Raw genomic sequence first — 26,959 nt, forward strand, 5'->3', positions numbered from 1 at the left:
GCTGGCGAGCACAGGAGGCGGGGTTTCCGTTGCTTCGCACCTTTTTTGGGCGTGCGTGGCTTCCGCGTTACTGGCAACTGCTCCCGTCTCCCATGCAAGTGCCACCAGCATTTTTCCTCACACCGGGGTGAGAGTCCCCATTTCTCTACTCATGTAAGTTTTCGAGCTGCTGGGTTGGCAAGAGCTGGGGAGGAAGCAGGAGCTCGCTCTGCTGCACGGAGCTGAGCTCGAACCGCTGAAGTGTCGACCATTTCTGGCCGGCAACTTGTAGGCAGAAAAAATCAGACATTTGTTCTCCATCTCACACCGAAAGAGCTACCATCCTAGTTCAACTTTGCCATTTTTTCTCTTTTTTCAAATGAGCAAGTAATACCATTTCCAACTCACTGAGTCCTGAGATCTTCTTGGAAATAAAAATTATGCCAGAGGTTGATACTTTGCTTCGTAGCATACTAGTTTCTATTTAACTGATTTAATTAGAAGACTTTTTCAAAAATTAAATTAAGTGGGACAAAGAGGTTGGTGAATATCATGGGAGGTGTTGGCAGGTCCATGGTACCCACAGGGACTATACTGGTGACCCAAGGACTATAATCTTTGGACTTAGTTAAAAAGCAAACATTATCTTAGACAGAGCACAATGTTCTGCCCTTAGGGGCTTTCAGTATAAGATTCAATGCAAGGAAAAGCAGGGGGAAGCAGAGGAAAGGCATACAGAGAAATCATAATTGGTGGTTGTTCCAGTTATTTGTACTTAAACCCAATTACAAGCTAATTTACAGATTGTGCCAAAGGTTTCATGCAAATAGCTACTACAAATTTGGAATGATTTTGGCTGCAAAGACAATATGATTCAAATAGTAAGCCCATGTTTTAGGATTCAAAGAAAGAAAACAACCCAGAAGAAACTATCACACTTGATGTCCCGGTAATGTAATACCCTTATGTGCACAGTTTAAAGGGCTTCTTGAATTTTTCACTGTAAACTGTCCCTGTTCTTAACTCAGGGCTTCAAACTTACTTCAGGGATGACATCCCAACATCATAGGTTTACTATTTTAAAGTTGATATGCTACCTTTCAAAACTAGGTTTTCCTAGGGTGGTAGTTACCTATATTTCAGAGAACGTGAACAATTAACAAGTCAAAAGGTGTCCGTGGTCTATTCTAGACGGTTGCTGATGAGTCAACATGGGCAGAGACAGTTTTTTCAATTGACAGTGAAGAGCACAATAGGTATATTGACACAGTAAGTGATGACCAATGAATGCCTCTGCTCCTCCTCGTTCTCAGTATAGCTAGAAAACAACTTTCTATGGTTTGTTCTCAGTTGGTCTCTACATGTACTTCCAGTGCCACCGAAGAGAAAGGATCCACCTAAACAAACATTTAGAAGACTCTTCCTTGCTTAGTCACATCTGGAGTTACAGATACTGTAAGATTCCAAGGAGCTGCTTGGTGGCTATTTTCATGCTGGGCCACTTTAGGATAGGAAAGTGGAATCCAAGTACTCCATATTTTGTCATTCAAATATTGTCAATATTTGGCGATATTTTTCTAATATTAAGGAGTGCAAGCTTCCACTGCTTTCTTTCTAACAGTGAAGGGAAACTTTCCAAGTTAAATCTTACATTTTCTTCAATATCTTCAAAAGGCATATCCATTGAGATTCGTCATTACTGAAATTTATTTAAATGTAATTGATTAATCAGATTCAAAAGCACCAGGTGATTAATCAACTAAAAATCCTTTAATCGGTTGACAGCCCTACTAATTACACAAATAATAACCCCAGGGTACATTTATGTGGCTGCAGATCATATCAGATCAGATAGAGAGATAAAAATGATCTTTTGGGATTAACCATTCAAAAGGGTTCTATATGTTCTACGAACCTTAAGACTTTTTAATTGTAAGGCTGTAGATTTAATATTAGGATATTAATGATATTTAACTCAAAAAATAAATACATTTCTCAATAGTGCCTGATTTGTACCTACTTTTGATAGTTAATATTTTATTTCATGCTAGTTTTTTTAGAACAATCTATTTTTAAAGCAATAGCATTTCTCTTACCTGTTACATTCCATTAAATAGTTCTTATGTTCTTTCAAATTCTTCATCCTCTCTATTTTTTTCCCCCCCTGTTCAGCGTAACTCTTTCTAAAAGGGACTTGCTGTCATGTCCTCTGCTCCAACAAATCTCTCTTCTTTATTAAACTTCCTGAACCCAACATGACTTGGATAAAACTGGTAAAAAAATTGGAATTAGGTGAAAATAAAATACCTAACGTTTAGTGTATCTTTACTGCATAACTGTAGCATCATAGCACTGACATACAGCTTTAAAGTCTACATGAACCTTAGGGAAAAAAGTAAACACCCCCATCAATGTCAAAATGGTGCTCTGCTCAATAGATAGATCTTTTAAAAATAAAATTCTGCAAGTACTCTGACATCTGAGTGACTGAAATGTAGTTGCCTCTGGCAGGCAGCAAAATGACAACACCATAAAATAGACTAAGCTGTTCTTAGTGAGTCTACATGGAACTAGTCTTGCTGACTGTTGGCACATTTCCACAACACAATTTAATTTCAGACCCCCCACTCTGATTTCCTTTCAATTATCACAGAACTATGGAAGGAAGGAAGGAAGGAAGGAAGGAAGGAAGGAAGGAAGGAAGGAAGGAAGGAAGGAAGGAAGGAAGGAAGGAAGGAAGGAAGGAAGGACCAGATGATTAAATATTTCACTAATGGAGCATGAAATATTTTGCTCTATAATGGAACCTTTACAGTGATGGAATCACTAATTAAAGGCTCAACCACTTCTGTAGGTGCAAGAGGTAAAAACACAAAGAGGGAAAGTGCACTGCTATTGACCCCCCCTCCCCCCAAAAAAGAACAAACAAAAAAGACAAAGACAAAGACAAAAGGAAGCAATTTCAAAAATACCAGTCTAAAGGGATAGTGACCTTGGACAGAATGGAAAACCAGCTAGACACAATTTCATAAAAAAATACTGCTATCTCTTTTCCTTAAAATTAGACTGCCGTGAATAGTTTATGAAGAGAACCTCAAGGGTGTTTTCCCCAAGGCAGCAGCAGAATTAAAGGGAAATGGGTAGAGGGGAAGTGGAGAAGACAAAGGTATTTCCTTGTTTCATTGAAGGTCTTATTAGCAAATGTAGGGTTTAGCAATGTTTGGGTCACAAAATATAATATAATTCAGACTGCTTGTTGTACAAACAATTGTATTTATGATTATTTCATTTATGATATGCTGCCTCAATCTTAACCATGGCTTACATAACCTGTTCCATAAATAAGGTTAAAATATACTTAAAGATCAAATAAATAAAAACCAACTCACAACTAATTGTAAGGGATAATAGGCAAACTCAGTTTAAACTTCCAGACTTCCACCTTCTTGACATGAGAAGGTAGAGGGAACAAAGTATCTCCCTCCTGTAGAAATAGGGTCTTGCCACTTGTTGGTCTGGATGTGTAGCAGAGCATGAAGCTAACCTTGAAGAAGGAGTGCAAGAATGCTTAAGCAAACATCAGCTCAGCCCTGAGACAGAGGAAGAAAAAGAAACTCAAAATAACCCCAAGGGGCAGGGGGAAACTCTGCCAGACTTTTAAGAATCTGTTATTATACCATACAGCAATAAAGTAGAGTTTTAGCAATTCTTGTGGCGTCTGTTTCCTGACCTCACTTACCTTGAAGGGCTCATGGGGGAGATCAAGGTGGATGGGTGGTTGGAGGGGAGGATGTTTTAGTGTTTAGGGGGTTCTGAGAGGCTATTGAGTTCCTAGGCAGCCTCTAGGGCATTTGTGCCAGCTGTTTGTGCGATTTGTCTCTGGGATCATCATGGTGGATGGTTGTTCCCATGGTCTGTGGAGGAGCCTTCCAGGGTTGGGGAGAATGGGGCTGATGAGGGCCTGCAGGCAGGGAGCAGTAATTACTGCTCAGTGCCAGGTCAGTCTGCAGTAGGTCCTTCATCTTCCAAGAGCTTGTCATGGATGAGAGGGCTGGCCTGGTGTGCTTTACCAAAACTGTTGCTTGCAAAGGGAAGTATTCATCTGTTGGAAATGAGCCCTCCAAGATTTCAGGTTTGGCATCAGCCACAACTCCAGGACAAGGAAAATGGAGAAAGTACTGTTGTTTGGGAGGTTCTTATGGTGGTCACTGCATTGTAGATAACCAGATATATGACTCTCCTTGTGAAATTGGGCACTAGGGAGCAGTTGAGACTACTGTTGTTGTAATCCCCTCCCTAGTGCATAGCAGCTTCCCTGCCTAAGTTGCTTGATGCCACTGGGGTTGGTGACTGAGTCTCAAGATTGATGGTTCTGGAGTATTTCAATCTGCCTTCTCTTGCTGAGGGACATAAGTAGTTTGGGGGTTCCTAGCCACCATGATAGCCATGGACCTGTTCCAGATTATCAAGGGCCCATCACACATCAATGGTCATGTGCTCAATCTGGTTTTGGTTGAGGGGCATGTGCGACCTGAACTGAAAGTGGGGGATATTAGCATCTATATCTAATCCATGCATGGCAGAACTAATGTCATTAAGGACCCTGTCCACTTCCCAAGAATTAATAAATTTGAATTCATTCCAATAACCTTTGTCACCTCTATTGGACCTATCCAGCCAACATTTAACTGTGAGCAAATCCAAGTGACTTTATCCTCAAGATGCACTGCAAACTCTTCCTAGCAACCAACTAGATGTTCTTCCTGTCCATCCTTCTCCTTGCTGGGTGGCAGTCTAAGGATGCAATAAAAGCAAAGGAATACGTTTGATTCACTGCTCTTACCATCTCAGTGTGGGCTTGAACCTGAGTTGCCTTTACCAGTGCTCCAAGAATTTTCTTTCTCACCTAATCACCCAAGTCTTTCCACTTTCTCTAGCAGTATTTTCTGCTGCTTTTACATCCAAATTTAGTTTCCAATTAATCAAAACTAAAAAGAGAATATGGATAATTTAGCAGTTGACCAATGAAATTCCCCTAAATGTTGTTCACTTAATGCAGTGAATTGTCCAGATTTGTGGAAGTAACTACAACACTCCAAGAGCTGACCACTAGCACAGCTGGCTGGCTAGAGTTCAAATGCTTTCTCCCATTATATACTAAGAAAGTCACTGATGTGTAGAAGCTGCTAAATGGGTCAGAAGCTTCTGCCCATGATCATGAAGTTATCTGCCTCCATGTGCCTTTTCAGTTGCTTCCTTCTGCAGCAGAAAAGAAATGATTCAAAAGAATATTTTAAAGACATTTAAGAGATTAAACCCTCTCTTTTATTCTATGTACTATAAGCCTTAGCTTGATTTTTTAAAAATAATTTAACACCAATGGTAAGCCCTGAATAGTTGCCCTACCTTCTGCTTTATAAGCCCCAATAGACTAGCTACCATAACTTTAATTGCTTGGATACTGCAGGATGTATAGAATTGACCTATTCAGTTTTACCTGGAAATGGCAGTGAAAATTTCTTTTCTTTTTTAGTAATTGTTTTATATAGCTTTTAAGTTTTATATAATTGTATTTTTATTTATTGTTTTAATAGTTGCAAGCCGCCCAGAGTCTCCCATTAGCAGGACATGGGCAGGGATAAATTTAATAAATAAATAAAATAAAATCTGCTACAAGCTATTGCATTATATTACCATCAGAAAGTCTGAACCAAAATGTTCCTCCTTCAAATCCCACACAGCTTCTCCATCATTGAACATGGAACTTACATTCCCCTGGTGAGAATTTAGGATATTTGGGTCTTCCAACAGCAGAATCTCCACCTCATGTATAGCAACTGAAAGTTCTCTGCATTCCAAGAATAGTTTGTCAGGCAGGGGCTACAGCTTTTATTACAGAAAATGAGTCTACAGCAGAAGGAACTACACATCAGAGTTTTACATAAACCCTGATAGTCCCAGAAAAGGTATGTGTGTGTGTGTGTGTGTGTTTCTGTTCCTTTTTAAGGTATAACTCTAATCCATATTTAACTGTCTGAATTAGAGAAGTGAGGAAGAATATTGGTCCTAGGGTTATTTGTGCAGCACCAGATCCTGGCTTGGTATTACATAAGAACTGGCCCAGTAGGGTTCTCTGTGCATCTATTTTTTTCCTAAGAAAAACTGAATTATTCCTTGGCTAGTTCTTAATTAAGCAAGCCAAAGACGTCTAGACATTAACCTGCCTAGACGGAATACAGAAGCCATTTTAATGGAGGTCCTTGTTAGATAATCTAACAATTCAAGACATGCTAAATCAAAGGATGAAAGAGATTAGGCCTCCACTGTGGGCTGCAGTATGATCCTTGGAACAAGATTCTCATTTACTTAAGTAAATTACTGTACATTATTGTATAATAGTGTTCACATTATAACTGACAATTAAAACCATTAACATGAAAGCTCATAAATGGCTGAAAGCTCACATCAAATTAACACAGCCATGATTGAAATCCCGCCTCTGATTTTTGCTCTTCACAGACATAATCGGCATCTTGCATGGAAATGAACTTGCAATCAGCAACAACATAACTATGCTCTGGGCAGAGGTGCAAGCTCTACTAATACAAAAGTTTGTGGTCTTACCTAAATAATGACAACTGAACATCATGTGTCCTTCTCTACAAATATTATTTTGATGTAACATCAGACAAGAAATCTGTTATTGTTAACCAGGTATTTTTCCAGTATGCTGGACTACAATTCCCACAGTTCTCAGGCAATGGGGCTATCCCACCACTGGGAGATACCAGTTTAGGGAAGTGTCTTCAGAGTTTTGCAGAAATCAACAAGTTCCTAATAAGGGAATTGGGGATTCTGCTCAAGCTTAGCAAAAGCTAATTTAATACCAGAGCAAATCCTTTTTATTCATATCCTACCTCAAAGGGAGAAAAGTGTTTGAATGTACCAACTCAAAGTTACTAAACAAATGTTGGTTACAGACTCTTAAGTTATAATTTTGAATTAAAATGTTTGATAACCCATCCCATCATTTAAATCTGGAGGCGCTTGAAGACGCTAATGCATAACTGAGCTGTTATACATAGTAATGGGCAACCCATTATTTTTGCTACATTTCAGTGCCATAGTACTAGAAGCATTCTCGAGCAGCTGTTTTTTTCTTCAGCTAGTTTCCTGGGACTGGATCCAGACTGACCTGAACTTAGTTCCCACTGAAAAGTATGAAATAAATTTGTCATGACAGTTATAATTCTGTTGAAATCAACTAGAACCTACTCAGACTGGATACCTGTTGGCTAACCTGCATTAACAATGATCAGGTACACCAATTATGAACCTACTCTTTACATTTAGCACCCAACCAGTTTATAAATCATGTTTTGTGATCTAGTATGTTCTGTGAAGCCAAATCTGCTTGTTCCACAAACCATGGTTAATGGCAGCACAGTAGATGAACCCAGCCAATGTAAATACAGTTCACATTCAGTAATCTAAAGCCGGGTTTCTCAGATGGGTGGACTTCAACTCCCAGAATTCCCTAGCCAGCATGGCTAGCTGGGGAATTCTGGGAGTTGAAGTTCGCCCACCTGAAAGCTGCCAAGGTTGAGAAACACTGATCTAAAGTAACATGAAGCTAGTAAGACATGTCCTGAGATATCATGGGGTTGTATAAGCACAAGGCTACAGCAAAGTGGAGGCACCATTTAAACACTCATTATCAAGTGCATAAACCAAGTGTGCATAAAAGCTCTAGCGAACCTAACAGCAAAATGTGGGATGCTGGAATGGACAGCTTGTACTGGATGGCCAAGAGGCCCTAAACAATATGTTGTGGGGAGAATCCTATGAATAGACCACAGCACGTGATATTGTATTAGCCCATTATGGAATGATAAACCTGGGCTGAGCCTGAAATATTTACATTTAAAACAGCCGTTATAATCTAGGATATGCTTACTGACTTTAATTATACTTAAATGAGGGGAGGTACAAGATTTTAGAGCAAGAGACTCTGGCTAATTTCTTCAAGAGGGATGTTGGAAGGAAAAATACTTATAGCATTCCACATGCTTCCTTGTTGCCAAATTTGGCTTTTGATCTGTGTGTAAAAAGATGTTTCTATTGATTCTGCAGAGAACTGGGACTGGAAGGAAGGGTGTTAACTTTTTCACTTAAATCCCTTTCCTTCCTCGAAACAAAACATAAATCGAACGTGAGTGCATGAGACTGACATTTTCTTTTTCTTTTCTTTTTTCTGCTTAAAGGATAACGACTATCGGATAAATGCTGTGCCTTTGATCCAATCTCTCTGTAGAGAACATAATGAAAAGGATGTTCTCATATATCCTATCCCCTAATTTAACATATAAATCACTTCCAAAAATATGATCCAGATGGGCTCGAATGAAGGAAACCAATTAACTCACACTGCCTTACCATCTGACACATTACTTGTGATAATAAAAATACAAACAACATGGTCAAACAATAAGGTTCTGTCTTATATCTGACATTTCCAATTAGTTTTCAGATTCGGTGAGCTCACCCGCCCCCTCCTGCAACGAGGCAGAACAACAAGCATTCTGTTTTGCAGTGAATGTGCATATTAGCTCTGTGTTTACAGAACAAACTCTGCAGCTGAAGCAGATTTATTGGCATCCCCCAGTGGATCCCTCTCTGGAACTGGCGTACCCTGCATACCGTCCACATCTGGTTTCTCAATTAGATTTGGAGCACATTTGGCTTTCCAGTGCTCCAGCGGCAGAATCACTGCCAAACCTGGAGGGCAGAGTTCCTGTGGGCAGTCTGTGAATATTTGATCTGTGTCTGTGGACCACTGGCGCTGCTGCTGTTTCTTCTTTTTGATGGGTTTCCTAGAAGTATGGCCTCCGGCATGTGGCAAGACCCTGTTTGGCGGGGAGGTTTGCATGTTGAGATAATTAATACTACAACAAGACCCTGCATGTTGAACTGCAATTAATGCTACAAAGTTTGGAGTTGCGCACAGAAGACTTTTATCCAGAATATATCTGGGGCTGAATTTTGGAAGGAGCTAAGGGTAGGCTGCAGCCAAGCAAGCTATTAAGGATGTTCTCTTTTCCCTTACTTTGGAAAGAAACATTTAACTTTCGTTGTCAGAAGTAACACAAATGAGCCTCAAATATTCATCAAGAACAGGTAACTGCGAGCAAGGCTTTTTTGTGGAAAAACAAGGGCACAAAACACAAATCATACCACACATTTTCAGAGAAACTGGGATCAAAGCAATCTTGTTTTTCATTAAAGAAAATTCACTTGTCTTGACCAACCTCAACTGGGAATCTCCGCCCATTGATACTATGCTCTGAGCCGGCAGATCCATTACTCTGGCCCCAGTGAAATTCAACTTTTTCTGCTTTGAATCTTCCTGGTAGTCCAGCACCGCTGATGAAATAATCATCCTTTAGAAGGATGGCAACTGGAAAGAGAAGAAATAAAAAAGAAAGAACAAGACTGTAAAAACATTTTTGCCATAGGTATCAGCCTCACATTTGTTATAATTTCTTAAGACTGGGTGTAGATGAATGGAGACACAGATAGAGGACGATGTAAGCCCTTGTGGGTCTATCAGCCACATACATTCCTAAATTCATACACTGAATTAGCCTGCAAAAGACAAGGTCTGAGTCTGCACACGTAGTCTCTCATGAAGATAAGCATATACACAATTTCTACAGAAATGGGAGTCTCGAATGCTTGCAAATTGGAGTGGGGTCAGCAGGCAAAAAGTAATTCATGCATTCATGTGTTTATATCCAAAGCAACCCACCAACCCAGCACCTTGACCAATTGTATCATTTGTCCCCTAGTGCCAGTTCTAGTTTTACTCTTCAGCCCAAATGTAAGAGTATCAAGCTTTCTTTGAGTCACTTTTTGAACTGGTATCAGCAGAAGTGATTGCTGGTCAATACATGCTATTGCTAAACTGCCACACAACTTCTCTCCCTGGTCTTCTAAATGGCAACCAGATTTACACAGAGCTGGAATTACCACTAAAACATTTTTAAGCATACAATATGCTAATCAGAAGAAAGAACAGGTTTACTAAGTAGCATGGATCTAATATTTCTAATACCAGAAACTCAGTTTTGCTTTCAGATATAAATTATATAATTTACTTATTGACTTATTTTCCTTTACTGTGGCCATATAAAAATAAAACATATGGAAAGTCAGACGTCATTCTAATACCCAACATTACTTTGGATGATTGCAATCTTAACACACAGTATTTCTCTAGTACTTATTGCTTGAAAATTCTGCTATTAGAATAAGTGGAGGTGGGCTCTTTCTATCCTATTAACTATTTGCACTAAGAGTTAACACATGTTGACCTAACCCCAAATCCCCAATGAGACAATATTGAATACTATGAAACAAGTTGCCCATATCTAGTTTGGGCATCAAATTGGAATCTGAAAAGATACTAGTTATCCGTTATTAAGGTTAGGCTGCACTCATATCATTTTAGTGGATTTACCACTTGTTATTGCTCTTATTATTTAGAAAGCACCCAAACCACTAGAAGATATACATACTTAAAGCTATTTTAAAAAATGAAATATATTTCTGGCATAATGAAGGTTCAGGTTATTGTCCTGATGCAGCATCTCGACAACTTGCACTGATCTTAGGAAGCTAAATAGGCTGGAACCACTTCCACGCTGCTGGCAAGACAACTACTCCAAAGTGTTTATGGGGTCACCAGGAGTCAAACTCAACTTGAAGTCAACTTTACCTTTACCTTATATGAACATGATTGAAAGGCCACTTTGCTGTCTATATTTTCTTTTCCTATTGATTTAAAATCATTATTAAGTGTAATTATTTTATGTCATCAGGCACCTATGCATCTTTTCATGAATAAATTAGAGGGTTCTGTCAATTGCCACTAAAATTCTCCTATTGCGTTGATTCAGAGCAATTTATTCTTTATTATATTATTATTTACTAAGAACAGTTATAAGCAGCTTTTCAACAAAAAGCACCTAAAGCAGTTAACAAAGGGGCATACAAGCACATTTCAATAATAGCGTTTACAGTCTTAGGATCAGCAGATTTCCACATGTAGGTCTTCCACCCTATGTCCTCAAACAATAAAGGATTTCACTGTATGCAGTGCTGGAAGGCACCCATCCAGTTTTCCACCTGCCCTTTCCCTGATAAATCTGGTAATGTATTGGGTTACAGGGCCAGATTCAGCAGTACTGAGCTGTGTAGCTCAGACATGAAAAGCAAAATCGACAGAGCATAAGCCAGCAATTACACACTGAAATGCATTCGTAAAATCCTATATAAGGGGACTCCATCCATTGGTTCACATAACAGAGGAATCCTAAACTAGACATTTGACATTATTTACTTATGCACTATATTTGTGCTCTGCCTTTCCCCTAGGAACTCCATTGACATACATGGGAGTATCCCTCAGCAGCAGCTTCCATAACAAACCATGATGATGTCAAAATAACAACACAGATGCCATGACATAATCTTGCCAATAACATGTCATTTGAGTCATAATTGTCAGGCCCAGCCCAAGAACAATGGTGAAACAGTCCAGTTGAGCTAAGTTCCTTTATTTGCTTACACAATATGGACAGAAACCTGCTAGACTCAATCTATACTACTGCAACTAGTGGATATATCCTGGGAGATTCTAGGGAGTGGCTATCCTGAACCTTTTACACTTCCCGTGTTCCCCCTCTGGACTGTGTTGTCTTTTGTCTCCCTGCCCTTCCTGGAATGCATCCCCTCCTTCCTGATAGCCTTGCTCTCAATTGCTACCCACCACATCACCCTCCTCTTCACAGATACATTCCATCACAATAATGCCTGATACAAGTACATAGGTTGTCTTGTTTTCTTCATGATGTCATAATAAGGTGCCATCATTTGCCCCTTTGCCTCTGTTACTGACATCCATAATCTCCATTCACTCTATCCCTACAACAACAACCTTGTGAGACAGGTGAGGCTGAAAGAAAGCAAGTAACCCAAAGTGAGATCCATGGTCACGTGGAGCTTTGGTTTCCCATATATCTCCATACCTGGTCACACCAGCACTGCAAAGACAAGTAGGTCCCTTGGTAAGAACAGGATTTCTTAGAAGTTTGAACCACACAGCCATATTATGCAAAATGAATGTATTTCCTCTGTCTGGAAATACAATTTTCACATGATTTTAACTCTCCAGGAAGCGACTCAATTTTCATTCATTAATAACCACCTACCTGCATAGATTGAAAGCCAGACCCATGGGACAGTATCAAAGAGCACTTTATGTGAACCCCCTCCCCTTAAATCAACCAGATCTTCTCATACCTTTATATTTTTCAGGTATGTATTCAGCAAATCTACATGACTGAGAATATGCTTTGGCAGAGTGCTCTAGAAAGAAAATAATCTGACATAACTAACACACAGTAAATAGGGCTCTCAGAGGATCTTTTACACACTCACTCCATCAGATAATTTTCAGGCCTTTCTACAGAATTACAAGGTGAAGAAAATAAGATTGCACTCCAGCACCTTGTTATATATGGGGCACTCCCACTGAAATTACACAACTAGGCACAGTTTGCTATCTTGACTGGAGAAATAATTAAGCCAGAATGTAATTCTGCCTAAGGAGAGGGTGGGAGAGATCTTGTTGCAATAAATCCTTACATCACACACATGCATTAATTTGTGTGCACATACATCCCAATGAATGATGCAACAAAGAATTCTAGAGTATGGCATATACATGGTGGATTTCTGCACTGTGCTTCGGTAAAGTGGAACACAATTATTACAAGGGTATATGTGCATGTGGCTAAAAATCAAGTTTCTGAATGATATATACATGAGTAATTAGATTGTTAATAAGACAGGTCACAGTGGTGTTAATAAGACTGGATGAAAGGAACAACAATTTTGGTATAAAAATAGATCCAAAATGTGGCTAAATGAAATGTGGGCCAAGACTTTTCATAGTAAAATTTTTTTTTCCTAAATGTTCCAAATTCTTTATTTCATCTCTGGAAGTATTCTTCTCAAAAAGGACATACATAGGATGTAGCTCTTACATGGCACTGAGAAGCTTAGATACCAATACTATTAGGACAAAAGGTACCAAAAGATACGGGGAGTTATAGCTTGGGCTGACCAACTTACTATTAATTATACAATCTAAGTAATCTGTATGGTAACATATCATCATCATCATCATCATCATCAGTCAAGTCAGTGTGGACTCCTGACAACTGCCTGGACAAGTCCCTGCAGTTTTCTTGATCAGATTTCAGAAGTGGCTTGCCATTGCCTGCTTCCTAAGGCTGAGAGGGTGTCACTGGCCCAAGGTCACGCAGCTGGCGTCATGTCTACAGCAGGACTAGAACTCACAGTCTCCTGGTTTCCAGCCTGATGTCTTAACTACCACACCAAACTGGCTCTCTCCTGGCAATTAGGTGCGCATTTGCATGTACCAATAGCACCTACAATTAATGAATTAATAAAGAAAACACATACCTAGTGTGGCTTTGGCCCCTTATTGACTTTCCAGGATCATTTCCTTCCTAGTAATCTTTCTAGATCCAAGCGACTGCTTTGTCTAAGACAAAATGGATTCTAGAACTAAGATGTCAAGATAGTGTCACTGGAAAAATACAAGGCACAACCAAGACCCACCATGAGCTGGTTCTGAACTGTTCTATAACAACTTATCTAAAAACTTTTAGTGATCAATAAACACTCTGAATGGCTCTTTGACCCAAGAGGCTTCTGAACACTTAGTAGAAGAAACGTATTGATACAAGCCCAGAAATAACAAAGGCTCATATGCAATTATTGCATGTGCTGAAATACCATTTGGTTTATCTGAATTCAGTTTGGGTTCTTAGAGCAATGTTAAAAACAATTTCAATGTTTCACTAATGAAAAAACTCCTATGCAATGTAACAAACAAGAATTGTAAATTAAGTGTATTAAAAATATGGGGTAGAAATGGGGCGGGTCATGATTTATGTAGTGTGTTTGCAGAGTTTCTATGTCTGAATGAAAAAAAATGTCTTGGGATGGGGATAAATCTGTACAAACATGGACTAGGAGGCAAGAAGACATTTAAAGAGGGTTTTTCCCCTTCTTTTTAAATGTGACATACTGATGGACAGTCCCCCAAGAAAACAGGCTCCTCTGAATCTGTTACAATGCACGGCGGGATTCAGCTGCATTATATAAATATTTGATGATCGCTAAATCATTTATGGCTCTGTCAGGGGTCATTTTACTTGTTTTAGATTAATAATTAAAAGGATAATTAGGAGAATGTACAATCTGAAATGTTCATCTAATTGTTCATTTTACAGTGTCTCTTACTAGGGTATGCAAAATCTTTCTCTCTCTCTCTCTCTCTCTTTCACACATAGAAACACAGGTATGTCTACGCACATGTGCCTACACCCTGGATGTCTCCTTTCTCTAGTAACACCATCTCCAATATTTTATGGGCATGACATATTCCTGGAGTGTCTATATGTAGCTGTGCACTAATCTAGCTATTTGCAGATGCGCCAGTCAGGCATCATTTTGTGTATTAAAAGTAACACGGATTATCTGGAGAATTGTTTTATTGTGCCATGTACCTCAAAAAGAGGCACCCAGATTTTCTTAGAAAGATCAGCAGCACGACAGTTCCTATCTTCCAGTTTAAAGAAGACATGGGACACAAGGAAAAAATGAAGATGCAGAAGAAGCAAAAGCAAGTTCAGGCACTAATCTTAAAATTACAGTTTTTTTTTTGACAAGTGAGTTGACTCTTGATATGTGACATTTGTAGGGTCTCCCCTGAGTTCTTCCTTAGGGGAGAAGGATATTAGAAGTGAAAACAAGGAGTCTGGCGGACAATAACATTCACTGTAGCCCATCATATGCTCCCATCACTTGGGATCATCAGGTGTTTTTTTTGTATAGATCAGCCATTGCCTGGATCAGAACCCACTTCAGACTGCATCTCTGGATTAACTTGAATAATTCTTTGGCTCTATAGTGTCTCTGAAGGAATAATTTATTGGCTCTCAGTTTTGGCTGACTCTCCTTTGCCTTTTGATCGCTGAATGTCTGTGGGAAGGAACAAAAGGAAATTGGACAAAGGTAGCTGATCTCTCAGAAGAGGTAACACGAGTGTCCAGTTTTAATTTTCAGTCTTTTTTCTGAAGCTTGATAGACTGGCTGCTGGTAGATGATGGTGAAGGGCAAACCAAACAGAAAAAATACCCAACCCATATACCCATATAACTTAAAAAAAACTATCTACCCAAAAATCACTTTGAATTTTGTTTGTCAAGTCCAAATATTACTTTGTTTGGCAAGATCTTAATTCCGCCATTTTTCAAAACTTGGCTTAACACTGAAAATATGGGAACAATATGTTTACATGAGCTTATCAATGAAGAGAAACATTGGAATGGTTTAATAGTTTTTATAAGCATGTTTTTATATACTGAGGGTTAGCTATACAGCTTAAAGCATCCAAATGAATGAATGGTGGCCTACGTGGTTTTTGCTTTTGCTTGTTTGTGATACGCAGCGTGAAACTATAACCAGTCCAAGTATGTTTGGATTGGTTATAATGGCAAGTTTCACTTGCAATGAATTCTTTTAAGGGCTCCTAGCTTTAAATCTAGAAACCTTATCAGAACTTGGATTTATTAATTGTTCATATATTTATTGTAATCATCTATCTTAGGAATTTGTAAATAAAAATAAAACAATCCCATATAACTAACATCGTATGGGAGTGTAAAGCAATCTCTATTTATTTATTTCCCAATTTCTACCTAATTTGGATTTGAACAGTTTTCACAGAACATTGGAAATACACTTTCTGGGTGCATTTTAAATGGATTTTCTCTGTTAAGGTGGTTATTGCATTTTTTAAAAAATGATTTCTCCTTTAAAAAGTTAGGGAAAATAAAAAGGTAACTTCCCACTTTTATCAAATTTTGTAATTTTAAAACCATTTTCCTTTAGATTTGTCCAATTGATTGCTTGGCCTGGGAAATGGTTCTTTATGGATAATCTGTTCTTTTGAACTGCTTATTACAAAAGGCTAGCAAAATACTGTCTGCTTGAACAAGTGTTGGCCATTACATTTTAATAGGCTTTAGCATCTAACCGAAAAAGCTTTACTGAAGCCCATCAGGATGAAAGAATTGGATCACCTAATCTCAAGCACCTTTTTTAGTTCTAAATGGAATCAGAATCTGTGAGAAAGTTATCTTCCAACCTCCACAATGTAAGTACAATACTGAAAAACAGTAGAATTTGGTGAACTAAAATCATTAACTGGAATTACAAAGTGAATTCTGAAAAGGCAAGGGTGAACTATCTACAGTCCATGGGCTACATATAGACCCGAACAGCTATTTTGCTGCGTTTAAAATACATTTGGAGTTTGGCCATTTTGGGGGAGCAGGAACTGGTTCAGTTAAGGGAAGAAATGTATTACTCTCCCATATTTTCTTTAGTTTAAGGCATCAGATTGCCTTTTAGCCCTCTCCCACCCAAAAAGAGTAATTACCGTATTTTTCCGACTATAAGACGATACTTTTTTCTAAAATCCTTACGCTAAAAATTGAAGGGTGTCTTATTCAAGGAAGTCAGCCGAGGAGAGAACCGCGCGGTTGCAAAACTGCCCATACTTTGGCTGGTGTGGGTCTTTCGGGCTGTGTGGCCATGTTCTGGAAGTTTTGTTTCCTAACGTTTCGCCGGCATCTTCAGAGAGCGGGAGCACAGACAGGAGCAGTTCTCTCTGTGCCCAGGATGATGTGACCCTTTTGTGGGTATTTATAGAGATCTGAAAGGGGGGGAAACAAAACTTCCAGAACACGGCCACACAGCCCGGAAGACCCACACCAGCCATCGTATTCCGGCCGTGAAAGCCTTCGACAATACGTTGCCCATACTTTGTCTCTGCAAAGAGGCTTCCTCCTATTGCTAGCCTCCAATCACGAGTGAAATAGCTTGAGTCTGCAAACAGACTTCCTCCAATCACGAGCCTTATGTAACTGACGTCAGCTGATGCTGAACAAACCAATTGGAGGAAGTCTGTTTGCAGAGACAAGCTATCGGCAGTTTCACTCGTGATTGAATGTAATCAGTGATGCAAAAGAGCATGGAAATAGAGCTGCAGAGAGACGGTTTGGACCTCCTCCCACCGTGTGTATCAGGTAAATATTAACTAATTACTAAATAAAAATGTGTTCTGCACTATCTTTAAAATATTGATTTCTTAATTTTGGGTTGGAAAAGTGGGGGTCGTCTTGTACATGGGGGCGTCTTATTGACGGAAAAATACGGTAAATATAGGGCTGCTCACTCTGGGGCAAAAACATGCTCTTTTATTGTATAGCTCATAGTCCATTACTGCATAACATTACAACGATCCAAAAATGTGTTCTGTCTGCTATCTCATGTAATGCAACATTACTGAGATGTTAGGATGAGTACATTACCTTGACTTATAATATGGAAGACAGAACACACTAAATTGTAGTGGCCTGTTGTAAAAATAATCAGTCCTCAGTTGTTGCCACTTGAGGCAATCAACTCCAACCCCCCCCCCCCACAAACCCTCTGGAAAAGCTCAGCCTGCTGTGTAATTTCTTACTTACTGAGGCCTGTGACCCTCAGTCTAAAATGTGAAGTGTGGCTTTTGGCTATCACAACACTGGCAGGCACCTCTAACTTATGGTTGAGCAACAACTACACCAGACCTAACATTTTAAGTCATGTTGAGATCAAGACACCTTATTTCCAAGCAAACTTGTTGGGATTGGGGTACAATGAAGAGAGCCAGAAAAAAGACATTATTTGCTACAGAGAGCAAATAACTACACTCAATAAAAAATCCAAACCAGATTTTGATTTGGTGTGCATGTGTATAATTAAGCCTCTAGGCCAGTGTTTCTCAATCTTGGCAATTTAGCAATGGCCATGCTGGCTGTGGAATTCTGGGAGTTGTAGTCAACACACCTGGAAATCGCCAAGGTTGGGTAACTCTGCTCTAGGCAGTCCCAAACCACAGAGTGCAGTTGAGAGAAGGCTTCTGCTCTATGTTGGATCGTTTAGAAGTTTTTTAAAAAAACCTCTCTAATCCAAGTGGTATTTTTCAGACCTCAAATCTGCATAACCTGAAGCACTCAATAAGGACAATGTCCAAAAGCTTCATTAGACGTGACTTACTTGACCTTATCTTCATATGATTGCAAACTAAAGTATGATGTTGTAGCAAATAAGACAATTGAAATTTTAGATTACATCAACAAAAGTGATAATTTTCAAATTATGGGAAATAATTGTTCCATTTTATTGTTCATTGGTCAGATCACCTTGGTCATTATGTTCAGTTTCATTTGTTTACTGTATTTATTTACTGTATTTTGTTTATTATGTTATGTTGTATTATTCTTATCTTGTTGTTCGCCACCCAAAGCCTTGACTGGGGTGGCTTACAAATTTACACACACACACACAATTTTTCAAATAGAGCAGAGTACTAGAAAGTTTTATGAAAAAAGGTTGAAGGAACTTGGAATGTTTAGCCTTGAGAAAACAAGACTGTTGGAGAACACAATAGCGCTGTTCAAATACCTGAAAGAGATGTCATGCAGAAGAAGGTCAAGACATGTTCTCTATCACTGCAGGGTGCAGGACATGGTATAATAGATTTAAGTTACAGGGAGGCAAGTTTTGATTAAATGTAAGAACTCCTTAACAGTAAGAGCAGTTCAACAGGGGAACCAATTACCCAGAGAGGTGGTGGGCTCCGCTTCACTGGATGTACCTAAGTGGAGGTTAAACACCTCTCTGTCAAGTTTGCTAATTCTGCATTCCTTCACCGCCCAGGGGGCTGGATGCAATGGTTTAAATGGTGCCTTTCAACTCTATGATTCTATTATTGCCTCATAATTCCCCTATTAAAATTCTACTGCACAAGGTTTTGTAGAAAAGTGACCCACTGCCTAGGCAGCTATGGACATTTCTGATTACAGCAGAAAACCATTCTGTCTGATTTTTAAAAAATAATGCAACAGTTTCTACAAAGTTTAGAAGTATGTACCACCATCCCATATGTGGCTTGTGTAATTCACTTGTTGAAAATAAAGGAGAGTCAGTCCAATGTTTTGAGCCTATGTATGTAGGATATTGTTTCCTTCAAGACAGGTTCGATAAATTTGCCCATATTCACATAGGAGAGGGGAAAAAATGAAAGAATAAACTTCCAAAATTATGGAACTCAGAAATTAAGTTAGCGGCAAGGGCTGTAATGTTTCTTTCCCTAGGAGTAAATCCATTCAGCACAGCAGGACTTCCTGTTAAATAAACATTTATAGGGTTGTTCTTAAAAGTGCAATTCATACAAGGTTTCTATGAAGAATGAATGGGGAGAGGCTTATGCAACCATAAATACGACTAATAAACGAATTATCTTTATGGAACAACCATTGCCAATATGACTGCATATGTGGAGGAAGGTATCAGGAGATTGGCTTTGTAAAAATAAAAAAGGAGCTCTCTCCATGAGCCAAATGATTTAAATGGAATGAAGACACATGACTGCCACAAAGGTATTAAATGGGAGATGGAGGGAAACGGAGTGGATAAAAGGGCATGACATGACTGGATGGCATCTCAGACCAGACACCTCAACACGGCAATCTTTTGAAGTGGATCCCATCTGTTCCATTAAATAAGCAAAGTTTTGCAAAAGGTCTTCTGATGGCACAAAGGAACTTCCCTTCCTCCAGTTCCCCAGTGCCAATTTAAATTCCACATGGGGGAAGCAGACAACAAGGGGATCATAAGCATTTACAAGTTTCATTTCCAGGATTCAAGATCAGAAAGAGAGAGAGAGAAAGAGGGAATCCAGCACATAGGCTGCATAGTCTCTATAGATATCTAATCTGAACATGTAATAGGCGACAAGGTTTGCCCTCTGTACACCCTGGACCAAGCTAACAATATGCTTAACCATGGCATGAATTTTTACTATAAAAAATAGTAAGATGCACAGCATGGCACAGACTGTGTCTGGGAATGCACACTGAGATAATGCCAAGTGCCGAGATACTGAGGAGTTCACAGGAAGGGCATTTCACTGATAAGCTAGTTTCTCACACTTCTTGTTTTGCACATGGTTATAAAAGCTTTACAAATCAGCCCCTTGGCATGGATGTGCCGTGGCAGAACACAACATATATACCTGTTGTCCATCACAGGGAGCACTGCATGTTTACACCTGCAAGTATTTCCCTTTAATAAAACTTGTGATGATCACACTAACGTTCAGTTCCTCTTTCTTGGAAATTTCTCACTAAAATTGTCCCCTGGAGGGCATTAAACGTCTTTACAATTCCATTTCCCTTGCACATGACTTTGCAATACAGGAACCCATGTAGGGGGCAAGAAGTAGCAAGTGATGTCCCATGTATCATAATGCCATTGCAGAAATGATGCAAAATATACAATTTGTGACACAACAGATGCAACATTCACATCGTGTGTCATTTGCACAAGGACATTTATTTATTTATCGAGATATATGTGGTGCTATCATGGTATATTACTGGATGGCTACAAGGTGTTTTTTTTTTTTTGGAGAAAACAGGTATGTCACTTTCAGTCATAAATTTATTTATGCAAGGTACAGAAAAAATATACATGAATAATTACTAAAGATTTGGAAAGCCTGCATTAGAAAGATAAGCATCCAAGCTATCAATTTCCATGAAGCATTATCTGAACTCATAACATTAATTGCTATTTTTTTTCTTTAATACAATATATTCCAATCTAGTCTCCAAAAAAGTTGTGAATATATAAATCCTAGAGTTCCTAGCCTTTATAGAAACTCCCAATGCATCTCTTCCTTTAAGCTTACTCCTTTAGTGCATTTAGCACTACTCACTGCAGTGGAATGAAATAAAAGGTAAAGTTAATGACCCACACTGCATATCTTTCTCTTTTAAACCCATGACTTACAACTTATATAACTTCTGAAAGATGTGCTTGAGTACTAAAAGTTTGTATTGCAATCATAAAAACCTGCTTCCTCAAAAGAATCCCCCACCCCAATTCCGTGAAACCTATCTTCAACTCAACTTATTTGATTGATTAAAATCAATGTTAAAATTCATAAAATTCAATGGAGCTTACTTCTGAGTAAACAACTATGGGATCATACAATAAACCACAAACAAGTTTTTGGTAGATACCAGTATAGCCTCTGTATTATCAATGAAAATGTCCATCTTCCATTGTTGTTTTAGATTCAGCACTACAAAGATAGCCTTAAGATTTGTTAAAAGTAAACAAAGCTGGTACTGAGGACTACCTAATTTTTATATTTCTCTTTTCTAGACAATACTTTTGTGATGCCAAGTATATTTTGCTGTAAAAAGTATGTTGTCTATGGGTCATTAATAGCAGCATCTAGAAATATGTTACTACATAAACCTAGTCTTTACGGAAATGTTATGGACAAAATCTACAGCAAGATTTTCTTGTAAGCAAGAAGATGAACAAATAGTAACAATGCTATTTTATTAACAGGAAAAGTGCTTTCTTTTGTTGCTTATGTTCCTCTTGAATTTTCACATCTTTAAATGATTCTTCTCATAAACAGCTCCCTTCCAGAATTCCAGGCCCAGGATAATAAATGAACTATAATTTATTTTATAGCATTAGCTTGTTAGCTTACTTGGATCCTTTTCCTGCCTCACATATTTGGATATAGATTTCCATAATTTGCCCCAGGATAATACACCAATATTAAAAAACTTATAAAAGCATCATTACAATATGGTGGGTTTTTTTTTTTTTTTTGTATTTTGATTGTTGTAAGCCACACAGTCACTTATGGGAGATGGGCAGCTACATAAATCATAGATAACAAATAAAATAACGTAAAGATTGGGCTTTATATAGATAGTACTTGGTTAACAGTTAATCGGGACTGGATTTTCCATCGCTAAGCGATATGGTTGTAAAATGCAATGGCAATCCTGGCAGTCCCCATTGCAGTTGTTAACTGAATCCTGCCAGTTGTTAGGTGAGGATCCACCCCGATTCAAGCCATTCATGCCTTGGTCCCTCCCAGTCCCAAGACTTGTTAACGTTCCTCCTCTACCTTCTCTTGAACTCTCCCACCTATCTATGCCCCATCTCTGCCCTTTTGGCCACCCACCTGCCTGCTGCCAGCAGCTGCCCTCATCACCCAGCCCTGCCTGCCACACCGCATGCCAGTACTATACCAACCAGGGCCTTCTTTCATGCTGCCTTCTTTTGTGCCGATGTAGCCAGGGCTTCTCTTGTGACCTGCCCAGGGCCTCTGGTCACACCCCACCTAGGGCCTTAATTCGTGTGCCAGCCAGGGACTCAGTTTGTGCCCTGCCCAGGGCCTTATTTCATGAAAGAAGCCTGGCATGTGAAAGGACCCTGCTAGAAGGTGAACGGAAGCCCTGGCTGGCACACAAACAGAGGCCCTGGGTGGGGCAAGAGAGAAGCCCTGGCTGCTCTGGTGCAAAAGAAAGCCCTGGCTGGTACAGTAGTGGCACACAGTGCAGCAGGCACGGGGGCAAGACTGGGCAGCAGGTCCAGCTAGCAGGTGGTTGGGTGGCCAAAAGACTATCATAAATGCGAGTGGGCCCAAATGGGCCTGAATTTGGTTCACTTGTCTGCGAGGACCCTGCAATGGCTGGAACTTTGAGGACCAGTTGTAAGTCCCTTCGTTTAGCACCATTGTAGTGCTGAGTGAATGGATATTAAGCGAGGACTACCTGTACTATGAATAGAATATTGGACTTACTATGAAGATCCTTTTTCTACTGCAAATTGAGGGTATTCTTCCTTGGATTCCTTCTCCTATTGTGCTAGCACAGTGTTTCTTAAAGTGTGGTCCGAGGACCCTTGGGAGTCCCTCAAGACCCTCTCAGGGATTCGCAAAATCAAAATTATTTGCCAGACATTGAAAATATTTCCAAAAATTTGAAACAATGTCACTCTTCTCATAATTATTTTAATTTGTTAAAAAATATATAGATTTTTTTCATGAAAAGTATTTTATTCATGTTAATCTCTAATGGTTTTAATATTTTTATTTTTACATGATTCAATAAATAAATAATCTATGACTGCGTCCATTTTCATTTCTAATATGGTAAGTATCAATGAATATAACCCATACAAACAAAAGCTCTTTTGGGATCGTTCATAATTTTTAAAAGTGGAAAGGGGTCCTGAGAGCAAAATGTTTAAGAAACTGTTCTAGCAAAATGTTTTTTGTTTTTGTTTTAGTCCCTAGATGGTAATAAAGAGCAACCACCCAGCCAGTTTGTTGAAGGATAAGCCACTTTATTAAGTGCACCTTAATGTACAGTACTTGGTTGGACTTACGAACAGCCTCTTAGAACGTAACCTGTTCATAAGTAGGAGACTGTCTGTAGAAGAAATACAGGTGTAAAAGACACACCTCCCTGTTCAATGATGAATCTGTCTTTCCTGGTGCAGATGGTAGGAAGACTTTAAAAAGGTTCTAAAACATGATCTACAAAAGGCTCATTCAAGCATTCACTGAAGAACTGATACATAGGGAAAGTGGGCTGTACTTGTTGCCCTACTGTCACTCATCTATGGAAGGAATTTGAATATTAACAGAAAGTACCATCTACAGACGTTTCATCCAATGCATGAGTATAGTGGATAGCAGTGGGGTGGTGCCCAGGGCTGCTACCACCTTCCAAACTTCCACTGTAGTTTTTTCCTTGTGTTAGTGGTTGCCAGAAGAAGGCTAGAATTAATGATGAAAGAAAAGCAAGCAAGCCCAGCAAATGAAGAGTTAAACAAAGCAATCCTTACCAGTTTTCCCGGTATTTTTCATCCAAGTCTTGTTAGAAGATTCATTATCAAAACCAACCAGGAGTATTTCCTGATATTCTTCTCCAACACGTGCCTGATGATCTATGATATCGATTGGAGACTGGTGAGTTCTCCCACAATCCGCATTTGAAGTAACCCAATGCTCAGGACCATATGCCCCTGTTCCAGAGAGGAAAAAATAATTTGTAGTGATGATTCAACCAATGAGCAGACAATCCTGAATTATGAAATGGCCACTTTGATCTGAATCTCATTCTTGGCATCGTTTATCACAGCATTCATAAAGAATGTAACTCTTCTTTTAGGCTGTGTTTTTTACTGCTAGTAAAATTCTCCCACCACTTTCTACAATATACAACTATTGTGCATAATATTCAGAATATAATGTCCATATCTTCCAAGTGATAAAGACTAACAGCAAAATCAGCTTACAATTTCAAATTATGAGGGAAGTATATCTAACACATAGGTGAAGGAGCAAATATTTATCAGCTAGGATAATTTAATATTCTATGAAATCTGTAAACGAAGTAGCAATTTGTGAAGGAATCTTTTTATTCACTGCATACCACCATGGCGTTTAGAGCTAACTACCTCCTTGTCCATGAAAGCTCAAATGCAGTTTTAATTGAAACTGATCTTCCACTACAGATTTCAAATTAATTCTTTTTTCTAAGTGTCTCATGCTCCAAACACCTTTGCCTAGAAAGGAAAAAAAAATCCTATGTCATTAGTGGAGGAAACAGAACACTTTTTCTAGCTTGCAGATATTGATTATCCATTCTCTGTATCCAAGCTCAATTGCCATTCTACTTTAAAAAAAATCCTTCCATATCAGACATTTTATATAATACCCTGAGTTCTATTTCCAGTCATTTTTCACTTGCATCTGGCTGAGCAATTTTTTTTTAAATTAATAGAAATATTCAATATTTTATTTATATTTTTCTAATCATGTTTTTAAAACTTGCTACTTTTCAAGAACTAGTATAATATAAAAAGTGTAAGGGACTGAAGGATCCCAATATTGTACAAAGAAAAATATCTGTATTTATTTCAGCTGCTGTTAGTACTCCTGTCACAGTCAAGTGGAACGTAGATTATGTCTACTCAGAACTGTTGACAAATACCATAGGAATAATTCTCATTTTTCCCCTACTACAATCATCCTATTCAGCAACCTACTCCATGAGCCTTGGGGGAAAACCTATACAGACCTAATAGAAAAATGAAGGTAACTATCTACAGAACCTTTGTCTGACCTTATGAAACATGGAGAACAATCCACCTGAGTTCAGGAGGAGCGGTATTCAGTAACCCTGCTCCATTACATCACCCTATATAGGTGGGGGTGACTATCCGCAGTGGAAATCCTTTTCTATCTGTAGAGTTCTCTGTATTTTTGAGGCCTTAGAAAATCAGGATCCGTAACTGCATGAGAAATTTCTCAAGTAGAAGACAATCTCTATTACCGAGTGTGATGGAAAAATAATAAAATAAAGTTGGAAACTCTACCCCTCCTCCCCCTTGCCTCTCCTGCTGCAAATTCTTTACTTCCACCCCTTCCCCTTGCCTCTCTTTCTGCCCCCCCTTGCCTCTCCTGCAGCAAACTCCCCCATTTCCCTCTGCCGTTTCTCCCCCCTCCACTTGCACATGTAATGCTATCCCACTAAAACCATGAGAGGGCCATCACCTGTCCTGCATAAGGATTTGTCCAGGGGGCAGCCTCAGTGAGGAAGCCTTTTGACCAGGTGAGAAACAGCAGAAACTCCATTCTTACTAAGCTCGAGCGCCTGCTTTTCCTAACCTTCCATTCTCCTTGACAATGGATTCCTTGACTCAGGCTGCCTTGTTACGAAAGCATGGTTTTTGTTTCACTATAGAAAAACACTTGTCCCCTGTTTAACACCTATCCAAAACTTGCCCACCAGTCAGATCCCAAGGATTTCCTGCCTCTCATCCCCAAAGTGTATAAGAATCTCTGCCTTTCTATTGTTCAGACTCCCTCTTTCTTGAAGGCAGGCACCCAAGGATCATTACAATAAACATGGTTCTTCTCCTCAGCATTGTGCTGCTGTCTTTGGCAAAAATTCCACACCGAGGGTTGCTTTCTACAGGTGAAAGGCAGTGCACCAGGGAAAGGTTAACATACTTTTCCCCTTCTACATGGATAGATAGTTCCTGCTCTTCATAATATCTAGTGAGAGTTTTTGTTAAAGTAATGATGGCAGTGGAAATATGTATAATGAACTTGTCCAGTTCAGTAAGAAGGGGTACATTTCTGTTCTATTGAACCATTGCATATGTGCAATTTTAGAGCTCCTGAAATTCACTTTTTGTCCATGTAGTTCTATTAGATTTTAAGATCTGTACCTTGACATTTGCTTTGTAACCTGATAAGAGAACCCCTGTCCTATTCAAGCATAAGAACAACCTTTCTTTAATTTGGTGCAAAGCCATCAAATGAGATGCATGGCTTAATGCAGAATACTTCATGCTGGAGCCAAAAAGCAAAAGATGAGGAACTAAATGACCTGCTCATAGGTCACTTTCTAGGAGTAGCAAGCTGGCCAGTGTTGGGAACAATGAATAGGCTCAGAGCAGACCCCACACCACCATATCATCATCTTCATTAGTACTAGAAGAAAGAAGGTGAGACTAAAACAACCACCAAGACAGTTGTCCTCATCCAAACTGCAACTGTACAGCTTTCCAATTTTTCTTCTTTCCCCTCCTCCTCCTTGGTAGAAAATAAATGCTTTTCTTCATATAAAAAGGTGGGAATCCTTATTTAGACCTACAATTCAAACATTAGGGTTTTTTCCTTCCTTTAACAAAAAATCTTTCTAACTGCACTTTTAATAATAGCTCCTTTATTATATAAGCTGCCTTTAAATAGAAGCCAAAAATTAGCTTGTTTTGCTACTTGCAATTGTACATTCCAAATAATGACTTCACCTCACTAATGGAAAGTCATTAAAAATAATGAATTCTATCTAAATCTAATTAAAGTTAATATAAA

General features: G+C 39.0%; 1 protein-coding gene across 8 annotated transcripts in view; it reads right to left on the reverse strand.

The window, feature by feature from the left end:
* PTPRG (protein tyrosine phosphatase receptor type G) overlaps positions 1 to 26,959 on the reverse strand; it is a 610,625-nt gene that overhangs the window by 267,173 nt on the left and 316,493 nt on the right. For all 8 annotated transcript variants that reach the window (XM_088134427.1, XM_088134425.1, XM_088134422.1 and 5 more), the window contains exons 3-4: positions 23,917 to 24,096; positions 9,288 to 9,436 (exon numbers count right to left, since the gene is read on the reverse strand). In XM_088134427.1, the coding sequence (XP_087990553.1) occupies positions 9,288 to 9,436; positions 23,917 to 24,096 (329 nt within the window). The remainder of the gene's footprint in view (positions 1 to 9,287; positions 9,437 to 23,916; positions 24,097 to 26,959) is intronic.

Source organism: Python bivittatus, unplaced genomic scaffold, assembly GCF_059951505.1.
Source record: "Python bivittatus isolate LINGU-HERP-01145 unplaced genomic scaffold, Pbiv_v1 ctg000080_np1212, whole genome shotgun sequence".
Lineage (NCBI taxonomy): Eukaryota > Metazoa > Chordata > Lepidosauria > Squamata > Pythonidae > Python > Python bivittatus.